Raw genomic sequence first — 14686 nt, forward strand, 5'->3', positions numbered from 1 at the left:
TTGTCCCTGCCCTGCTGTCTCTGCCCTGCTTGAGTACTGTTAAAGTGAACACACACTGGAGTAACTGTTGAAGTGAACGCACACTGGTAGCCACCCGGCTGTCCCTGCTCTGCCTGAGCAACAGTTAAAGTGAACGCACACTGGTAGCCGCCCGGCTGTCCCTGCTCCGCCTGAGTTAACTGTTAAGTGACACTCGAGAAGTCTACCCGACCAGCCAAACGGACACTTGTGGACCACTCTGGGACTGCAGACCTCTGTTGCCTTCCGGCCAGCTAGCGGGCAGTGGAGTGACTGGACTGGGAACCTCCTTTTTTGTGGACTTTGCCTTTTTGCTGCTCTAAGACTTTTTTTTACTCTTGAACTTAATAAATATCATTGTTTTAAACGTGATTGTGCGTCCAAACATATTTGAAGGGTACAGTTGGCTCCTCGGAGTAGTTGGGTTAAGTGGGGGCAACACAGACGCCCCCACCTGGTGACACATACAGACATTTTATTTTCTGGCAGCATGGCGCATTGGGACCAGGGAACAGGAGAGTCATTCCCAGCTGCTGTGTTCACAAAATTAGGGACAAATTCCCTGACCCTCAAGGACAGTATACCGGCTACATCCCTGGCATCTGAAATTGGGGTGATTAGTTCTGTAAATAGTTGTGTTTGTAAGTTTTTTTATTTGCTAGAGTTCTATTGTTGTTTGAAGAATAAAATATTTGTTATTGAACCTGTGGCTGCTGTATTTGATTTAGAAAAAAGCATTGACATGTCACAATAAGATGCAATAGAAACAATACTATTTGAATATATAACAATACTATATGAATGCTTTTTGAAAAACAAAATATTCATTTATTGATCATATTTACAGTATTTACAAACAAACAACTTAATCTTCCTGTATGTTGGTGGCAGCATCGAAGGCTGATCCTGTAAAAGACATGGAGTTCCATTAGTCATGTGCACATAATGGATTATCATTCAAATGTACTGAACTGAAATGATAGCTTGTAGATGTTTCTCACTTACCTAGACCTCTGCTAACATGTGTGCGTATCAACTCAGACATTGGTGGTGGAGGTATTGGGGGCACAACACCAAGCTGCCTTGGATCATCCGGGCGTAGGGTCCTCTTTCGCGGCATCCCAACTCCGCTTCCAACTCTTCCTTTCACAATCCGGGCTTGCAACTCAGGGATGTAGTCATAGGATTTTCCACACTTCAAGGCATATAGGCTGTATCTTCTGGCATTTTTATTGTACTTCTTCCGAAGACTAAATAAAAAGGCAAATATTATTAGTCATTATGACAAAAACTCTCATATTTGTTTGACAATAGGAATAACAAAAATTGTTCAACATACACTTGTTGGCCCTCAGCCGTCCTGTAAGTTGGACGCTTGCAGTGGAAATTGTAGTCCAGAGCAGCAAGCAAAACTCTAGACTGATACCCTTGTGGAGTGAAGGCCAGGTGCTTGCTGGCATACATCAGGATATGGTTCTGAAATGACTCCAGATGTGATGTTGATCTAGATGAATACAGGTTCTTACATACATCTTCTGATGCAACTTGGGCACATCATCAGTGATGTAACCTGGGGTCCTCGGGTGTTTCGGGTCTTTCAACATCAGACACCCTCACCCAGGCGACCCAGCTGGAGGTGATCAGTCCCCAGCTTGTGCCCAAGTAGCTTTGGTTTTCCACGGATCGCCCCGCTTGATCCACAGCCATCTGGATGCCTTTTCTGCGGCATCGGTGATGCTCCTGATGGCTCTCCGCATCTGCAGCCCTCTCACACCCAGGCGCTTCAATACCTGGTACAGGGACTGGCCTGCAAAGCCTCTGCAGCCAACCTCGATGGGGTCACATCGGGTCTTCCATCCGCTGCTTCGACAATCGCCTACCAGTCCCTCATACTTGGCTCTCTTCCTCTCAAAGGCCTCCTCCATACGGTCTTCCCAGGGGACAGTCAACTCCAGCAGGACCACTTGTCTTGATGTTTCTGACACCAGGACCATGTCTGGCCTGAGTGTTGTCACAGTGATGTTCTCTGGAAATTTGAGCTGCCTCCCTAGGTCGACCTTCAGCTGCCAATCACGTGCTGTTGCCAGGAGTCCTCCTGGTGGACTTGGACGCTGTTGTGTCTTCTCCCCTGCTTTAACAAAGGCGATGGATTGCCTTGCTGGATGTTGCTTCCGGCTGTGAGCTATCGCTGCTGTGATCACCTCAGCTATAACCCTCAACACCTGGTCGTGACGCCAGCGATAGCGCCCCTCTCCCAAGGCCTTCGGGCAGCAACTCAGGATATGCTCCAGAGATCCCCTTCTCTGGCACAAGGGACAAGCTGGAGTCTCTGCTAGGCCCCAGCAAAACAGGTTGGATGGGCTAGGGAGGGTGTCATAGACTGACTGGATCAGGAATCTAATCCGGTGTGGTTCAGCCTTCCACAGCTCTGCCCAGGTGATCTTACGGTCCAATGCCTGGTCCCAACGTGTCCAAGCCCCCTGTTGCCGCATGCCTACTGACCTGCAGGAGCGGCCTTCCTCCACGCCAGCCCGGACTTCATCTTGGACTAGCCGGCGCCTTTCTTTCCCTTGGGCCTTGCTGTAGACTGGCCTTGGAGAGCTTCCCAATCCTGCTCGCCCTGATGCCACCGTGCCCACCAGCTCGCCATGTTGCAGCCGCCGTTCAGCCAGCTTGACTGCCTCACATGCTTTCCACTTCCTTCCAGTTCGAACCTCGATGCCAGCTGAGGAGACCTTGGTGTCATTGGAGTCCCTGTACAGCAGCACCTCCCTGGCCCGGGTGACCATAAACTCCTCCGACAGACTGCTGAAAGGAAGTTGCAGCTTGTTCTTACAGCCATAGAGTGCTATGCTGCTGAGGCTTCGAGGCAGCCCCAACCACCTGCGCAGGTGTTGACTTATCCTCCTCTCAAACACCTCAACAGTAGTAAGCGGAACCTCATAGACCAGCAGTGGCCAGAGGAGTCGTGGCAGGATGCCATGCTGGTAAATCCAGGCTTTGAACTTGCCTGGCAGCCCAGACTTGTCCACCGCTGAAAGCCAGGTTCCCAGCTCACTGCTGGTTGCTTGCAGAGCTGCGGTGTCCTTCAGGGTACTGTCAAACATCTTGCCCAGGCTCTTGACAGGCTTCTCTGTAACTGATGGAATTGGGGTGCCTCCCACAGAGAAACGAAACCTGTCAGTCACCTTCCCTTTCCTCACTACCAAAAGATATTAGCGCAATAAATACTCACCCACACATTTCTTTACGTCTATGACATTTCTGTTTAATGGTCATGAACCCGCACTACCTGAAGCGCAGAAACTTATGGACATTCTTCTGCCAGCGTTTGTTGAGGACAATGCTCACTAGCGCTTTGTGGCTCTGGGAATCTCTCTCAATCCACTGTTTCCCATGAGTGTCCTCAAGGTGATCATGTTGGCAACTTCCAGTCGCCCAGGTATGCTGGTTGCACACATGGTGCAGAACCCCAATCCAAAGTGCCTAAGGGAAAAAAAAAAATGAACAAGAAAAAATGATGGATCATGGAACTGAAAACAATAGGGTTTATTACGATGTTTGTCCACTCTTTGCAGCTATAACAGCTTCAGCTCTTCTGGGAAGACTTTCCAAAGATTAGGAGTGTGTTTATGGGATTTTTTGACCATTCTTTCAGAAGCGCATTTGTGAGGTCACACACTGATGTTGGACAAGGCGACTGGTTCTCAGGATCCACTCGAATTCATCCCAAAGGTGTTCTATAAACAATCCCATAAACACACTTCTAAACTTTGTGGAAAGTCTTCCCAGAAGAGTTGAAGCTGTTACAGCTGCAAAGAGTGGACAAACATATCATAATAAACCCTATGGATTAAGGATGGGATGTGAGTGAAGTTCATATGTGAGTCAAGGCAGGTGAGCGAATACTTTTGGCAATATAGTGTATACACACACACTGATAAGTTTCATGAAATTCATTCTACAACGCAAGAGTGAATGCTCAAATTTGAAGTGCTCATCATTCACATCTTACTACAGTATACTTTGGAATTGTGCTGCTGTTATGGCCAGTTTTACATGGAATTGCTCAAATATGTGTACTAATCTTGCTTACAAGAAACTGCTGAAATGTATCTGCTGTCTTGCAGCACCACCAGAAATGGTTGACTACATCCTTCAACCAATGAAGAAGAATGGACTGGCCTTTCAGCTTTCCTGCCTTGAGGGCATAAACAAAGCACAAACAATGCAAGTTATTCCATGCATGTAATTTTTGCATGGAGGCATAACATAATTCCACTGTCGTATGCTGGTACAGAAAAGAATTATGAGTGAAATTGGGTGTATTAGAAGTTAACTTACGGCAGCAATTGTCTTGGACAGGTTTTTTGCACCATGCCATATGTCCAGGCTGTAGTGAATCCCCAGCTCCTTATACTTGCCTTTGTCTGGGTCTGTGAAGTAAGCAGGGGTGTGATTGGCAAAGGACAAAAAAAAGGAAAATATATCCGACCCCTATATACCCCCCCCCCACCCCTTTTAATACGCGAGTCAGTGGTCCTTGGTGGCTAAAGTTTGTGAACTGCTGCTCTAGTGTATAGCTAAGGTACTATAGTATCGGCTACTGTGCACTTCAATGTAATTTACTAGGGGGGTCCGGGGGCATGCACCCCCGGGAGAAAATTTTGAAAAATAACCCCTTAAATGATGACATCTGATGACTTTTATGAGAACTATTGATAGACTGAGATACATATATTTCAAACATTATAACATATTACAAAATAGTCTATAAGGCCTAAAGAAAACTCATTTATAGCAAAGTAGTCAAGGGCCTACTTAAGACTAAAGCAGATATGGCTGAAATATAGGCTATCATGATCATTTTGCCAACAATGATGTAGAATTATGGATTTTCTCAGTTCATGTTTTGTTTCAACTTAAACCAACATAAAGTTATAATGTTGACTACATTATTTAGTAGGCTATAGGCCTATGATAACATTTAGCCTGCCCCCTTACAGTCGTCTAGTCCTGTACAATATAGGCCTATTGATGCTGATTGAAGAGGTTGCTTGAAGGTTATTGATATTTAAGTTGGAAAGAAAATCAAATTGCACCACTCCCTCTCCTTCCAAGGTAACATGTCCTCCTCTCCTCCTAAAATAAATGGCAGGCCCTACTGGTATAGGCTACATAGTTGTTCAAGTGCACACACTCAATGGAGAGCTAGAATTAAAATTCAGAATGTGCCTTTAAATAGGCAACTTTTTTCCATGTATCAGCACAATGCTACAATAGGCCATTTCCACTAAAATAAATCAGCTCAATATTATGTGCAAGAGTCAAGACTGATGTTTACCAAGAATGCCAAAGTGTCAATCTCTTAGCACTATCATAATACGTTTACTCATAGTGAGATGTCTATCCCGAAATATGTTTTGAATGACATGGGGCGCACGCAGACATGGGCAGTATTTCAATTATATGTATTTTAAATACGTATTTAATTACTTTAGTGTATTTTGTAATTTGTATTTTGCAGGATTAGAAAAAATCAAATGTACTTTGTAACAAAATACTTTGAGGGGTTGTATTTAGAGTATTTAAAATACTTAAATACTTAACAAAAATCTCATCATTTCCCCCCTCAAATTAGCCAAAAATTCATCACACAGTTAAATATAGCCTCTTACCCAGTATAACCATGACAATATGCTATGCTTATCATAGTCTGGGAGCCAAAGGTCAGAATCTTTAGGACGTGAACCCCATGACATGAGTATTTATGTAAGGCATCAACCAAGGTGTCCTGATCTGCAGAAATAATGGAGGAGACTGAGGCAAAAACCTCCCCAATGCGAAACAGTCTCGAGTTTTCACCTCCCAGTTAATTAATTCTGTATATTGAGACACCTTACAGGATGTTACTTTATTTGTCCCCCGTGTTGCCAGTCATGTATGAAGGCAAAATGCATGCATTTATAGCACAAAAAGGGAAATGCATTTCAATTTAAAAAGGCTAACCTGTTCATTCTCTTGTACTACTTTAATTGAATACGGAAAATGATGGTGGGTAGTTTGCTTCGTCAGAGTTGATTCCACTGTTGCAAAGCCTGCTTGTTGTCAGTTCAATCATCGTTTATATTGATATAGGATGCTGATTACATTTTTTTACTAGATCTACTTCATGGGTAGCCTGGCTCCGCCTTCCTACATACTTCCGTTCAGTTTTCATTTCACTCCACTACGTAGTCTGGGGGTGCCTCTCATGTCAAGTTTATACGTCCTCCCTCGCTCCTCGGGCCTCGATCCTCACTGATCTACATAAAGAAAGATAGATGAAGGGATAGACTATTGTTGTTGCCGCCCCATCATTCTTTATGTAGATCAGTGAGGATCGAGGCCCGAGGAGCGAGGGAGGACGTATAAACTTTACATGAGAGGCACCTTGGGTCTGCGGTATATTCACAGGTTTTCTCAAGACAAAAATGTGCAGGTCCAATCAGCGAACAGAGGGAGTAGCTGAGAACGATGACGTTGAGGTCGCTAGTTTGAGCATGTCACCTCACGACCAAACGTTTATCGATTGGTTATGGCAGATCTGAGAGGCTCTGGGGAGAGTATCCGCATTCAAGTAAATTCATGCTTGGCAATGGAAAGTGTCCAGGCTCTCTGTACATTATGAATGTACGAGAGTATGGTAGGACCAGGCTACTTCAGCCCAAAGTAAAGAATTTAGGCCTCTGTCCACCAATAAAAACTAGTATTTCTTGTAGTTTATTTTAAAAGTTGGTATACCATGATTATTGTGGGGGTATTTTTGTATTTTCTAATTACTAATTACTTGTATTTTAATTAAATACATTTTTCACATCCGTATTTTGTATTTTATTTTGTTACATTTTCTACGCCAGTATTTGTATTTTGTAACAAAATAGTTTTTGATGTATTTGTGCCCACCTCTGGGCGCACGGAGGTGAACGGCTGGACAAACGCGGAATGACAGGTGTTAACTAAACAATTTAGTAGACCTAAGCTAAGGTAGACGGGCTTTGTGGTGAAAACGATGAAAACCAGTAGGCTAGTCTGTCACAGCTAACTTCAAGCACAGTAGCCTAGACTAGTTTACACGCGCAGAAATTAAAAGTCAATATCAGCACCAGGAGATTGTCGTCATTATCGGAAAATCCAGACACGTCAAACTGGACGCCAACGCGAAGCAAAGAATTAATAAATACTACTTAACTTAATAATAATACTTAAACAAATAATTTGACCTTTACCGTTTCATGGCTTCTGCTAAGAAACAAATAGTTTACCACACACTCACACATCGAACTTGCATCAAACATTCATCAACCCGTCTGCTTTCACTTTCAATGAATTCCACTAGTGAGAGAACGGACTAGGCTTGCGGAGTGATATGAATGAAAGAAGCACCAAACCCGTCGTCATTGTCAGCGGCCTATTATAAAGCAATGGTCTGTGTTTAGGCTACAGAAATAAACCTCTGAACCCCCCCCCCTCCCTAAAAAAAAAACTCAGCGGATCTATACGAATTGCGTGGGTCTCATTTTCAGGCCTAAAAAAACGGAATTCCGTTTAAACGGAAGAATCGGCTACCGCCGTTCATTCCGACATACCAGCACTCCGACATTGACGTCCAATTGTCGTAGTGGAGGCATGTCTCTTTATGGGAGAAAGTCCCACCACTCCGACATTTTTTTTTTTCATGGTCGCAGTGGCGGTATTTAACTTTTTTTTCAAACAACGTGCCATTCCGACATGAGGTCATTAATAGGCTATTAATGTCATAACTATATCCAGTTGTGTAAAATAATAGCCTAAAGATTCACATTTAAAATGTCATTGTGAAGACTTCTTGATATGGTTATGTGTCTGTTGCGCGCACGACTCGGGGAAGTGAAAGCAGTTCTATAGACATGGCAAGTTTTCTTCTCTGTCTCATTATTCACGGACTAAGTGGAGCTAAATTAAGTTATTATTTTGCTGTCACTTCGTCTGTTTTATGGCCAAGAAGGTTGTATTTGGTATCTGTGGATAGCTCTAGCTCTCCTCTTTTATCTGACATGCAAGCCGTATCTTTTTAACCACGGTTTCATGAGTAAATCAAACGACAGTCGCGGTATAGCCGAAGCTATATGATTCTTATTTGTTTGTCACTTCGTCTATTTCTATAACACAAAAGGATCGATGTGTTTGGTATCAATGGAAAGCTCTGTTTCTCCTCTTTCATTTGATATGCGTGTTATGTCTGTGCGATGCCTGGTCCCGGAGTAATTCAAGCGAGAGCAGTGGCTGCGTGGCTGAAAGCAGAGCAATAGACTGTAAATATGATATATACATTTAAATTCATGATTTTATTTTTTATTTTCATACTTGATCGTACAGACACGTGTCTAGTCTCGTTGGAAAGCCCCGGTTCTGAGCTCTTTCATGCAATATAGGTCTCATCTCGCTGTGACTAATAATCGTGGAGCAATGTAACAGAGAAGAATGGGTGTGTTTTTTGACGCACCGTCCGTCGGGCTCATATAGGTCCGTTAAATTGACGTGGAAAAAAATAGGATTTGTAAACTGTCGGAATGGGGGTACTAAAATGTGTCGGATTGGCAGCATGTCGGAATAACACCATGTCTGAATAGCGGCATGTCGGACGAAAGGGATGTCGGACTGGCAGGATGTCGGACTGCCGACATGTAACCGGAAGAATCACACCCCTGAGTAAGGGATATTATTTCCAGTTATCTCCCTCAACAATGGAATTCTCTTCTCTGATTGGCTAATGGGGTGGCCATTAACTTCGTATAACCTGCTACCTTCGAAGTAGTTCCCGTATCACACTTGAATATTAATTCGCCAAACTCGTTGCGAAGTTTAAATGAACTGTCACGTTGCATCCAAGCTGAAATACAGACGTGCAGAACCATAGTAACATTGTAGCATATGACGGAGGTGGATTGTAGCTAGTTGGATGCCATGTAGGCTATAAAAGTAGCGATCTTTCAAAGTTAAAGTTAATCAGAATCCTGGGAAATGCCCGCTTGACAACGGCAGAGATAGAACTAACGACTGGCTTTTGGCCGTAGCAACCAGCCATTTAGAACTAACGACTGGCTTTTGGCCATAGCAACTATCCATTTAGAACTAGTAACGGCAGTTTTGTCCTGCAAGTAGAAAGTTGATATGTGGCGGAAAGTAGTCCCACAGTCAAGACAGTTTTAGCGATGTTAACGGACGCAACGGTGGAATAAAACTATGTTCTAAATATACAGGTTATGAATACAAACGGGAGATAAGCGGGATAACGGCCTTCGAGGTCGACCGGTTCGATGGAAATAATGGCACGGCGGAGGTAACTCCGTCTCCGTGCTTCGCACGTCGCCGGAGTTCTAGACCTCCACCTAGCCATTATTTCCATCGAACCGGTCACCTCGTCGGCCGTTATCCCTTACGTGTCTGAATTAGCATTTTATTATTTGTGTCCAGTACATTTATCTGTTGACCACTTACTCAAAAGGGCTCCAATCTGGACATGGGCATCGGTGCAGAACTCCACAACCTTTATCTCTTTGGTTAGTTTTTCCAGAGTCTGAATAAAACCTTCCTTTTCCATAGCATTGGAGTTCCAGTTTGTCTGCCGCTTGTCTATACTGGTCACATAGACAATTTCCTTGCTATCAAGCTCCATGGTCGTGTAGCTGCAGTATTGTGCACAATGCCCTGGGGAGTCATTTCTGCCATCACCTAGAAATAGATGGTCATACAAAATACGACTCATATACAGTATGACTCGTATTATCAGATTATCGTACAATCGGTGTCATTGTGTAACTCTATACAAATGTATGTTGAACAAGATGAAATATAAATATACATACCCAAGAGCACAACATCCTTCCCTTGAAGTCGGCTGATGACCTCTAACCTCTTCTCTTCCCAGTATTCTTTAATAGCGTCAACACAGTATGTGTCCTGGATTGTGTAGTGAGTAGTTGGGTTGACCATTCGGATGTTCATAAATTTCAAAAGGAGGGCAACCTTGGCATAATTGTTTCCAGACAGCAAGATGTTTGTGGAAAGTAGAAAGTCCCCAGCCTGCATGCCAAAATTTAGCATGGGTTGGGAGTTCCACCGCCATAGACAATGTCCATTAGGGCAGATCTAATGGTCAGAAAAACCTTATAAATTCACAATGCATATACAGAGCGGTCTTTCAACATTCATTTTCATTTTAAGTTAGTGTCACGGCTTACCCATTCAACGCTCATTGCAGTGCCCTTGATGTTTATGACAGTTGGAAAGGGAGCAACACTGTTACACACCACACCATTCCTCAAGACACCAGTGCATGTGTCCACAGGCAGAGTTAAAAATGAGACCAGCTGCCTCAAGCTGTTCTCATAGAGGAGTGCTGCTCTCACACCAACGATATCGTCCTCACGAAGTACCTTCTGGGGGCCTGGCAAAATTGGCTCAAGACTCAAGGGCTCATTGGAAAGGACTTCAGGGGCACACAGGTCGTGGACAGTCTCATCGATCCCAATAGTTGGCAGATTATCAATTACCTGTGCTCCCTTCAGAGCACCACCCATTCTGGAAAAGCAGAACATCTGGGATCATAGACAGTTCAATCAAAGAAATTCCATAACTTTTCAGCACATAACTGTAGCTACAATCCAAACGTCTGTGTCAACAAGAATAGAAATACACCGAAGAATGGTACTTCACACTGATTACATGTAAAAACAGTAGGAGACATTTATGTTCACCTTTTACTTGGTTAATTTAGTCATTACTTATTTCAGCCACATGAAAGAGCATTGCACTGGGTGTGGCACATCACTGGGAATTGGGAATTGGGAATTGGGTATACAGCATACTAGATCTATAGGTGAGAATCAATTTGGCAACAGGGTGTATGACGGGGAACAGACGGTTCTAACTGTAGCCGTGAGCACCCACTCGAGCAACAAAACGCCAGCAATTTAGGCCTATTAACAGCACTGGTGAAATTCAATTTTTACGTAAAACGTTTCTACTTTTATAGTAAATAGGAACATCACCCAAAGAGAGCCAATGCCTGAACTGTGAAACAAAGTAAGGTAAAGCATCATCTTTGGACTTACCGCAAAGAAATTGGTGGAAGGTATTCCTCGTCAGAGCTGTCCTCCGGGTCACTGTGAAATTTGGGCCCCTCTTCTGCCCAATCAATCCTTAATCACAACATATTCAGTACAGACTTTAATGAGGGAAGCCTACACAACTCAATAGAGACCAATGACAGAATAGAATAGAAGCCCACTTACACACTGTTCATGTGGTCATTGAAGGCATCTTCATCCAGATCCTCTTCCACAATGCTCATGTCATGCAGGCTAGGAGCATAATTGATATTTAAAAGCATATGATAAGAAATACTGTATATAATACACCAATTGGCTAAAAAAAAAAAACAATATGAAAGTCTATGGGCTACCTCTGCTCAAGGATGTCCATTTCCGGGGCCTCTGCAATTGCGCTTAGATGCTCATCTCTAAAAACAACATAACACATTATCAGGTACAGGTACATGATTAATATGAAACTGGTACTCAAAACAAACAATGACCATTAATTCAATGTTATGACTTGCCTTTCTGTTCCACTGGAAATACTAGACAATATTGGAGCACCTGGCACTTCATAACGGTTTGACTTCATAGGGGTTGATGTATTCCGAATCCCAAGAGTTCTCTCATAACTGGACAAATTAGATGGACAAATCATATCAGGTTTATTGACCAAGAATTTTCTTTTACAAACAATTAACTTGAGTCCAGAAGTTGACACCAAATAAGACAAATAACACTAAACATACAGATGATACATCAATAAGCCCTACATGTTCTGTTCGATTACATTATGAACCACGGACTCGAGTGGCTTGTTGCTTTTCTAAAACGTACTACGTCAATCTTTGCACTTTATGCACTTGACCCAATCCATCTCCCCCAATACATTTGCATTCAGGAGCAATCTTGATTGAATAGCGTAAATTAGGTCTCAGGGATATACAATAATAATACCAAAGATACTGACTAACCCGTCTCTGACAATACCCCTTCAAGGAGACCATAATAATATAAGCGGGATGTTGTCGGTTTTCTAAAAAGATAATACTGATGGTGATGCTAGGCAATGATATGAAAATACTATACCCTAGCTTGTTAGCATTTAATCAAACGTAACCAGCCAGCAACGAGTTTGCTTTTAACTATACCCACAGTACTATTATACCGCTAACGTTATGATTTTCACAATCAAACAATGCCACATTTCAATTTAGCCTGTTATGCTATGTAACATGACTTACCTGTCGAGAAGAAAGCAGGCAAGCTCTGAGTTCCTTTCGAAAGCTTTCTCCGCCATTAGCGCTTTCCACCTCGGAAACACGGCCCCTATGTTTATCCTTGTTAGGTTACTTCGCCGGTCCCGTTCTCTTTTAGCTTCTCTTTTCCGCTTTTTAGATGGTGATTCGCTCTCCTTTGCACCCGCATATGTATGGTCTTGCATGATGGCAAAACGTGCAGTGCTTATCTAGGTTAAGTACGAATGGCCGTCTTCACGCTGCTTCTCTGTGTTCAAAAACGCGTTTTTCCCTAGCGGTATTAACAGGTAGTGTTTTATGTCCCTCTCGGCAGTTCATATTTTTCTATACACCGGAAAGACATGGAAGACTTCCGGTAACGTCCCTCTCAATGTAAATGCCGGGAAGTGATTCTTCGGCCAGGAGGACAAGTCAGACCATTGGCATATGTTATTTTACACCAAAGAGGATCTATTTATGAATGAAGACGTTGATTTGAGGTACTAAAACACTTAAAATCCTACATAATGTACCTTTAATCTTTCTCCAAATGCAGCTTGCATTGTAATGATGGCACGGTGGAAATAATCATAATTTATTTGATTGTTCGCTTTTTTGAACTCTCTTAGGGAGGGAAAGTGAGAGAGCGTACCTTTTTGTGCATCTCTTGTGAACACGGTCATCTTGCGCTCAAATGCCAAAACATCTTCCAGCATCTGCAGGGCTGTGCTTCCCTTTCCTTGGAGATTTTTATTCAGCGTGTTCAAGTGACTTGTCATATCCACCATGAAGTAGAACTTACTCAGCCAATCGAGGTCTTCCAGTTCAGGATAGCTGAGGCCTTTGCTTTCCAAGAAGGTATTCGCATGCTCCATACAGGTAGCGAAGCATTTTAGCACCTCTCCCCTGGACAGCCACCGGACTTTGTTGTGCATCAGGAGATCCGAATATGCATGGTCGACTTCTTCTAACAATGAACAAAACTGTCAGTGGCTTAACCCGTTAGCAATTATTTTGTTCACTATCTTGATAACGAGGTTCATCACTTCCACACAGTCAGGGGGGAAAGTTTGTGCGCACAGCGCTTCTTGGTGGAGGATGCAGTGAAATGTCATGAGCTCTTGATCCAGTGACTTTTGAAGCAAATTCACAAAGCCCTTATGTGCTCCTCTCATGCTGGGTGCCCCATCAGTAGACACTGACACCAGGTGAGTGATGTTTATTCCTTTCGCTTCGAGACAACTCAAAACAGCATCACAAATGTCCTGCCCTCGTGTTTGGCCCTTTAGCAGTATGAGTTCAATCAGTTCTTCCTGCGGCCCATCAGAGTTTACATATCTGCATAACAGTGCTGTCTGCTCAACATCGTTTACATCACTTGACTCATCACAGGCAATTGAAAATGCTTGAGCTGAATTGATGTCAACAATTTGCTTACTGCTGATGTTTTCTGCCATTTTAATGGTCCTGTCTCTGACGGTCTTTGCGGAGAGAGGCATTTCTCTAATTTTCTGAATAATTTCCCGTTTGTTTTTAAAGTCGGAGAATAGATGCTCCGATATTTTCATGAACGACTCCTTCATATACTCTCCATCTGTGAACGGCTTCCCCCTCTTTACGATCTCCAGAGCTGCCACAAAGCTAGCAGTGCTAGTTGACTGTGGAGGACTGATCCACTTCTTGAAAGATAGTTTGCGCTCTTCAGCTTTTCGTAGCAGTTCCAAAATTGCTCTCTTTCGCTCATCCTCGGAGTATTTCTCAGTGAATGCTAAGTGTTTGTTTTGAAAATGTCTTTCAATGTTACATTTTTAGTTGTTCGATATTTTCTTGCCACATATCAAGCATACAGGTAAGCCAGCGTCGTTGGCGGTGAATGCAAATAAATAAGTCCACGCTGAATTAAACTCTCTATTTTCTTCCGAAACTTTCCTTTTTTTTTTTTTTTTCATGGCTATTCAGGGTTCACAACTTCTCACACAGGTTCGCACGGGTTCACAAATTCTAAAAGCTGCCAGCAGGTTAAGGCGCGGGATGTTGACGTTGATGTGACGTAGCCTATATTTTGTTGACAAATTATGAATTAGAAATAGGTCTAGCTTTTTAAAACTCATTTCATTAACTCAAATTAGCTGCATCTTGCCCTCGTTTATTCAAACGAGGCTAAAATCAGCTTCATGTATGCTCGTGCACGAGGTAGAAAAGTAGACCAAAATCATAGATTGACGAAAAGAGGATACATGTCGTAAAATTAAGGCAATCTAGAAGATTTCAGTTCGATTTACAAGCGCCATCTACAGGATTTTCATCGGAAGT

At 43.0% G+C, this 14686-nt stretch overlaps 1 protein-coding gene across 1 annotated transcript; it reads right to left on the reverse strand.

Moving 5' to 3' along the window:
* Positions 1-857: 857 nt before the first annotated feature.
* On the reverse strand, positions 858-11919 carry LOC134065820 (uncharacterized). The gene is made up of 13 exons (XM_062520908.1): positions 11660-11919; positions 11504-11560; positions 11334-11402; positions 11154-11240; positions 10281-10620; positions 9906-10188; positions 9538-9771; positions 4363-4454; positions 4115-4219; positions 3311-3504; positions 1358-1522; positions 1024-1268; positions 858-924 (listed from the first exon to the last, which is right to left on the reverse strand). Exons 1-13 carry the CDS (start codon positions 11791-11793, stop codon positions 884-886), a joined length of 2046 nt encoding a protein of 681 aa, XP_062376892.1. The 5' UTR covers positions 11794-11919; the 3' UTR covers positions 858-883.
* Positions 11920-14686: the final 2767 nt, after the last annotated feature.

This window comes from Sardina pilchardus, chromosome 19 (genome assembly GCF_963854185.1).
Source record: "Sardina pilchardus chromosome 19, fSarPil1.1, whole genome shotgun sequence".
Taxonomy (NCBI): Eukaryota; Metazoa; Chordata; class Actinopteri; order Clupeiformes; family Clupeidae; genus Sardina; species Sardina pilchardus.